Source organism: Equus caballus, chromosome 13 (assembly GCF_041296265.1).
Source record: "Equus caballus isolate H_3958 breed thoroughbred chromosome 13, TB-T2T, whole genome shotgun sequence".
Lineage (NCBI taxonomy): Eukaryota > Metazoa > Chordata > Mammalia > Perissodactyla > Equidae > Equus > Equus caballus.
Window position 1 is genome coordinate 8,395,672 of NC_091696.1, and position 7,897 is coordinate 8,403,568.

Here is a 7,897-nt window from a genome sequence, read left to right on the forward strand (position 1 = left end):
GAATAGTATAGACCTTGGGAAAAATAGGATTAAGATAATTTTTGCCTTTTTCTGGATTGGTCAGATAGCCATCAGAGTGCAAACCACTCTCAATTTGACTGTGAATTGCTTTTCTATTTTTTCTCTAGTGGTTTGGTAGTTTCATTTGGATTTCTAATAATGTAATCTGTGCTGTTTTACAATGACATGCTTTACCTAAACTGTCTTTCCTCTCCTTTTAGCTCTGTCTGATCTGGAGCTTGTAGCCCAATCTATTATATTTATTTTTGCTGGCTATGAGCCCGTCAGCAGTTCTCTTTCTTTCCTTCTGTATCTTTTGGCCACTCACCCTGATGTCCAGCAGAAGCTGCAGGAGGAGATTGATGCAACTTTCCCCAATATGGTGAGTGGATGATACCTGGAGGGAGGGGGAAAGTGAAGCCTTCACAAGAGTATCTCCTCACCACTTCCTAGAAGTGGTGCAAGAAAGCATAAATATCAGTTCTTTCTGTGCTATTTAGGGAGGATCTAAAGAGACAAAAGCAAAGAGAGAAACCTAGGTAGTGTATTCTGCTCACATAAATATGAGATCTTTGAAAAAAGTGCTGGTCCTGGCATATCAATTGTCTGTTCCCACAATAATGTTAAGTAAAAATCACAAAACCTCAGTGGCACCTAACAATAAGTTATCTCTGTTGATATTGTTGATATGATCCACACATCTCTCAAAGTACAGAAAATGAGTCTGGGTGTGTTCTTCTCCAGGCAATGGTAGAGGCAGAGCATGAAGCCTAGTCCTGTGGGTGTCTTTCAAAACTGCTTGCATCACAATTAGCCATAATTCCATTGGTTCAAAGCAAGCCACATGACCAACCCCAGAGTTATAATGGGAGAGCACCACAAGGGTAGATGGCAAAGGCCATGAACATAGGAGCGAATGGAGAGTTGGAACCATTAGTGTGATCACCCTGGGTAAACTTTGCAGACAGAAGAAGCCTGGTGTACAGGAAAGAGCATAGGGTAGGAAACGGAAGACGTGACTTTGAGTCCTAACTATGGTTTTGACAAGTCTTATGAAGTTTCTGAGTCATGGGTCCTCCAAATATAAGGTAAGCAGACATTTTAGGGCCTATGTAAATTAGAGATTATCTGTATTCTCTGATAAAGCCCATCTTATGATTCTTTTGATTACAGTATAATAGGTAACTTAGAGACAGAGACTAGCTAAGCATTGTGTTCTCCCTTTCTTATGATAATAATTACAAGGCATCAACAATACTAATAAATAACATTCGCTTCATACTAAATATGTCTGTTCTAAATGCTTTTTATTTATTAACGAATTTAATCTTCATAAAATTCTGTATCAGTTAGGAAAGGCTAGGTTATTCCTCAGTAAAAGATTACTCATCAATCTCAGTGACTTTGCATAGCAAAGGTTTACTTCTATCTCACATTTAAATGTCCAAAGGAGGTTAGTGGAGGATGGGAGTGGGAGTTTCTATTCCACATAGTTACTTGGGGATATGCACTACGATGCTCTGCCTTCTTGTAGCTGATTATCTGGAACATGAGGACTTCGTGTTGGCTGAAGAATAAAGAATAGAGTGATTTTTTCCAAATGTTTTGTCCCCAAACTGACGTACATCACCTCAGCTCACAGCCTATTGTCAAAGCCCGTTTCTCCTACGTTCAAGTGGGCTGAGAAATTTGGGGGACTACATGGATGTTGGGTGAGCAGTGAATATCTCTGCCACACAGTGCTGTGAAATGTAAACTCTAATTATCTCCATGTAACATATCAGAAACTAAGCTGCAGTGAGATGAAATACCTTTCATACACTAGTCATACAACTAGTGATGAAGAAGCTGAGCTGTGATCCAGGGTGTCTGGTTCCTGAGCCAAAATCTTAACCTCTGCAATATTGCCTCTTCAATATAACACCAGATGATAGCCACATATTGTCCACACAGTTTTAAGATCTCTGCCAAAACTGGAATTCTTTGCGGTTGTGAAGACACCTGCCCTCTGGGGCTGGAGTGGGTTTTTCAGATCTTCAGAGCTTAGAGTCAAATCCTGAAGTGACGGTTAGGAGACTGTTCCAGCAACAGTGGGTGGGGCTGAGAGTGAGGATCTGGTGTTCGTAAAACTTTCAAGAGAAATGAAGTTGTCTGTCCTGGTAGCAGTCCTTCTTATCCTCTCTTTGTCATATTTGGTTTAGAATGGTACTAGTTTCTCCTCAAGTTATTTATAGAGATTTTGTATAATTCAGTGTTTCCAAATTTTTTATATATAAGCTAAAGTGTTAGCAAGCAGGATTTTCAACTGAAAAACTTTATGTGGAATTGAGGATTTGCTCTTTTACACGTTCTCTTTCCTTGGTAGAGATATGTGGCCTGTCCTTTGAAAGGAAACAGTGACTTCAGTGTATTTTACTTAAGAGTAAGGGTCATAATATATTAGGCACATTTGTTCACATGAGAAAAGAAAATTCCTACATGGTAATGTGAGGGATTTTGGGACCTATTTAAAAGATTGTCCCAACAGTCTCCCATAGTCATAGCTACTCTACACATCTCAATGAGCCATTGAGGAGGTCAAAGGAGATGACAGATATTAAAGTGTCTATAACTGCTAAGGTCCTTTACCAAAATAAATTTTTTTTTTTACTCCTAACATTTCAGTAGTCCTGCATAAGCTGAGTGGAAAGTTGATCCCATTTCTCAGTTTATCAAAATCTGTTTCTTTGTTCCCAGGCACCTCCCACCTATGATGCTCTGGTACAGATGGAGTATCTTGACATGGTGTTGAATGAGTCTCTCAGATTATTCCCAGTTGCTGGTAGAATTGAAAGGACCTGTAAGAAAGATGTGGAACTTGGTGGGGTATTCATTCCCAAAGGAACAGTGGTGATGGTGCCATCCTTTGCTCTTCACCGAGACACAGAGCTCTGGCCACAACCTGAGGAGTTCCATCCAGAAAGGTACAAGGCCCTTGGGAAAGGGAACCCATGTTGGTTCAGGCTGGTTCAAGGATATTCTGATGCCTCTTAATATAGATGACAAACCTGTGATTGTACAATCTTTTATTTGTACATATTTTAATTTTTGTATGTTTTTTAATCTCATTACAAGCATGATCATTATTTGTTTTCAAAATTTTACAATCTTTAGACTAGATAAAAGAAAATTATAGCCATCCACAGTTCCAATACTTTAAGAGCAATCTCACTGATAGTGTGATGTATGTCTTTATGGACACGGTTCTTTGCATATATTAATTTTTAGAAATTAAAGTTGTGTTATATTGATTTTGAACTGCTTACTTTATGTAGCAGTAAACTATAAACAACATCCATGTTACACTATATGTGTTTGTGTGTGTAATTTTATGCATATACCATTATTTGGTGAACGATTATCTGATTTTAGTAATATGGACTTTTGTTTCCTTTATGGTTTTCCTTACTGCTCTCTTCAGTTCTCTGATTTTGCCACAAACATTCCTACATTCTATTTTTTTAAACATTGTTACGATTCACTCTATGGAATTTTTTATGGAAAATTTTCGACATACACAAGTATATGTGTATTTGACATATACACACCGTATTCCCTACACACGTCTTTGGAACTGTTTTCATGCATCTATATGTGCCCAACAAAACTTACCCAGCAACCATCAACCCATGTCAGCTACCCAATCCACACACCGCTGCTACCCTTCTCCTAACTCTAATGTTATTTTAAGGCCCATCATATGAAATTTTCTTGAATGTTCTCCAAAATATGAAGGCTCTTTAAAGAATACATAACCACAATGTCATTATCACTTTTTCCAAATCCACATTTTTTCCTTAATATAATAAAAAATTGAACAATGAAATTTGGATAAAACATGAGTCTAACCTTGAAGGAATTTAAAGCCTAGTGGAATGCATAGACAAGGAAGTCAGTGATTATGCTATTGTAGAGTAGCATCTTACTCCTATGAAAATCATCTGATATGAGCTATTCTATGGGAGACAGAGAAAGAGAGAGACAGGGAGGAGTGGGGAAGGGGAGGAGGGAAAATGGCAATGAAAATAATGGGAGGCATTTCTCCTGCTTCTTTCCTCCATGCGCACATGACCAACATAAGTTAGCTCAGGTAGAGACCTACTTTTCCTTCAATCACTCTCATTTCTTTTTGTGAACATCTCACCACCCTGGAAACAGTTTTAATGTTTAAAGATAAATTTTGTTTTTACACAGCATTTGACTCATCTCCTCAACAAGACTGAAAGCTCCTATAGAGTCATGGGAATGGAAAGGATCTGTAGCTTTTAACTGTCTCAGTAAAATACCGATAGCAGGATGTCAATGACTACCCACAAGGGAATCTTGTATACCATTGGTTGAGGAGTCTAAGTGAAAACTCCAAACCTGTAGTTCTTGTGCTTTTTATGTTTCAATAACTTGTTTTCATCTACTATTGTGGATCCAGGTTCAGCAAGGAGAACAAGGACAGCATAAATCCTTATATATATATGCCCTTTGGAAATGGACCCCGAAACTGCATTGGCATGAGGTTTGCTCTGATGAACATGAAAGTTGCTGTTGTCAGAGTGCTGCAGAACTTCTCCTTCAAACCTTGTAAAGAAACACAGGTCAGACAGTTAACTTCCTACATAAATAATGTTTTATTGGGAGGTTTTTTTTTTCCTTTTTAACTGAAGGAGTATCTCTCTACATATATATATATATATATATATATATATATATATATATTCTACATATATATATTTATTTAATATATATTTTTATATATATTTATATTTATATACTTATATATATTTATTTAATATATATTTTTATATATATTTATATTTATATACTTATATATATTTATAAATATATATTTTTATATATTCATATATATTTATTTTATATATATATATAGATAGATATATAAAAGAATGTATTCTATTCAAATAGTAATTCATTCTATTGGCCAGAGAATCTATTTTGAACCATCTGTGAACTTTAGGGATCCTTTGTTCTGGATTGCTAAGACTGTGGCTTTATAAAGACCTAAATGTAAAAGTCAGGTAGAGTCAACGCAGTTAGCGTGTGTGATTATGCCCAGTACTTTGAAGCTGAGCAAAGTTTTAAATTTGGTTTCAAGTCCCCTGGAAGGAAGGGGAAGTGTGCACAGTCAAGACGTGCAGTGACTACCACGTCATGACTTTTGAAGGATGATCTTTTCCACCAGAACCTACTAAAGCTTCATGACAGTGGTTTTCAACCACTCTCTTTATAATGAAATAACCAGGGGGCTTTAAAAAGTCCTTATGCCAAGGAAAAGGGGGGGTGAGGGTAAGGCACAAAGGGGGAAGTGGCGTACCCACAACATGACTAACAAAAATGTACAACTGAAATCTCACAAGGTTGTAATCTATCATAACATTAGTAAAAAAAAAAAAATCCTTATGCCTAGATTGTCTCAGAAATTGTAAAATAATTCTCCCAGAATGTGGCTTAAAAGCATCCCCATAGTTTCTCATGTGCAGCCTAGGTTGAGAATCATGGATTGAAAGCATTTATACCAGATGTGAGGGTCTTCCATAGTCCAGGGTCATCCTGCCTCTTTGATCTCACCTTCCAGGAACGCTGCTCCAGTCTGTCTTTTATGTCCTAATAATGACTCAACGAATATTCTTCCTGCTTTTCTCCACATTATGTTCTCACCTTTCAAGTCCTCCTTCAATACCCAAGCCCCTCCATGGAGTCTTCCACTCACAGTCTAGAGCCCACCCTCTCCTCTGCTCTATTATTAGTTACTGCAGGCTGATGTCATTGGTCAGACCACCTAACTTTATACTTTGTCCTGAAACAAGCCAGTTTTGTTCTCTATGTTTTCTTTGTACCTATGAATATCTTTAACTTTAGCACCTCACATTATTGCTTTCATAGACTACCAACGGTGCCTTGCAGTCATCCAGTAAATGATTAAGGAGTAGTTTGAAGTTGATTTACAGCTCTTGGAGACAAATTTTAAACAATTTTAATTTGAAAAATTTAACAACTGACATTTGTGTATGTGCATATTGTGTGTGTCTGTTTGCAGAGGATACGTATGCCATTTGAAATTATAAAATAACGAGGTTTTATATTTATGGAAAGATGTGGAATCTGTCCTCTGGAGAACAGAACAGAAGACATCGACTCATATCAAGCAAGGCCCTGTGATAAGGCTTATTTCTGTGACTTATGCATTTAATATACAGTTCCTTCTCTTAAGTATGCTTTCTTCAGGTAGAGGAGGATAGAGATAGTTTCCATCTCATTTGTGACTTTAGGGAAGCTGTGTGGCAGTCCTGTAAGTGTGAACCAACAGGAGACCAAGTCCTGAGAAAAAACAGGTCTCTCATACACATGTGATGGAGCAGACACTCCCTGTGAGCTCCCAGTCATCCACAGGCTGGTGCTTCTCACCCTTCATGGCAATTTACTGGTATTTTATCAACTGAGTTCAGAAGGTTGCTCTTCTGCTGGGTCCCACAGCACTGAAGGGGTGACTGAGTGAGAATGGAGCTAAAAGTATCAAAACACTGTAGGTCTTCAGAACTTCACCATCTGCCCTGCACATGGGAGCCAAGAGATGTTAGAGAATAGGCAAAATGCTTCACAAAGACCTCTTCTCACCATGAAGCTGGATGAGTTCCAATGGAAGAGGTGACTGGACTCTTTAGAAAGTCAAGGATGGTTTATACAACAAAAAGGTGTAAGGCCCATTCAGGATTACATTGCAAGTGCTAATGTATACAAAATTAATTCTATATGGCTTTTAAAAATAGTTTGCTATAATGCTTCAGATCCTGGCTTAAATTTTAAATGTTCATCTCTTTTATTTAAAATGTAGATCTAAAAGGAATACAAACCAGAATGATTTAGTGTCCAGCCTGGTGCAGAATACATGTTCAATAGATAATTTTTTGAATGAATGGACAGCTAAAACTTTCAGTATCCAATCTGACCCAGCTTATAGAATCAATGTAAATAATCAAAGATACATGACACTAAAATTAATGTCCACATGTTTGTGAAGCATTATTTTCCTTAATGTAGCTTGTATACTTTGCTTCTGTTCTTGGTGGGACTTCATTACTCAGCTCTCATGTGCTTTTTAACTGTTTCAGATTCCCCTGAAATTAGTCACTTATGGATTTCTTCAACCAGAAAAACCAATTGTTCTAAAAGTTGAGTCCAGAGCTGGGAGTGGAGCCTGACTTTCCCTGAGGTCTTCTGCTTTGGTCTTCAAGGAAGCTATATCCCAGAACAGGAGAGACCTCGATTTACTTTGTGAATGAAATCCAGAATAAAGATTATCTTAACCTACTCCACTTGATGGATGCCTATGGATTCTTACATTCATTGAGCTTTCTCAGTGTCTACTTAGAGTATCACATGTTTGTGTGATATAAAGGGGGGGACAAAGTAAGTGCCAGATATGCCAGATATGTGGACTCAGCTTATCTGATTCTCCATTCACCCCCAGTTAGTACCATCTACTCTTCCTAAGCACTGATCAAGAATAAAACTTTCTCAACAATTTTATCAACAAACTTTAATGAAAACAAGAATTATTGTAGTGATTGTAGTAGAGACATTTATATCACATTTTCATTTTGAATATTCTATAAAGTTTTATATTAAACAAGTTTATAAACATCTGTTTACAAAAGTATTATCTGATGCCTTCATACATATTAGGGAGAATCTATAGAACTGAATCTGTGATCCAGTAACTAAAGATTTTCAACCATCACAATCACTGGTTGAGTGGGGCCTTTTTCAGGGCTCCCATTTGATTTTTAAGGTATGTGAGAGTTAATCCACCATGACTTTGCATCGTGCTTGGAAAGTGTATTCATAG

The 7,897-nt window shown here is 37.3% G+C and overlaps 1 protein-coding gene across 1 annotated transcript in view; it reads left to right on the plus strand.

Annotated features, from left to right (window-relative positions):
• Window positions 1-7,402, plus strand: part of CYP3A96 (cytochrome P450 3A96) — a 28,718-nt gene extending 21,316 nt beyond the window's left edge. Inside the window, 4 exon segments of the mRNA NM_001146163.3 lie at window positions 222-382; window positions 2,737-2,963; window positions 4,466-4,628; window positions 7,161-7,402. Coding sequence (NP_001139635.3) covers window positions 222-382; window positions 2,737-2,963; window positions 4,466-4,628; window positions 7,161-7,250 — 641 coding nt within the window. The 3' untranslated portion in view covers window positions 7,251-7,402.
• Window positions 7,403-7,897: the final 495 nt, after the last annotated feature.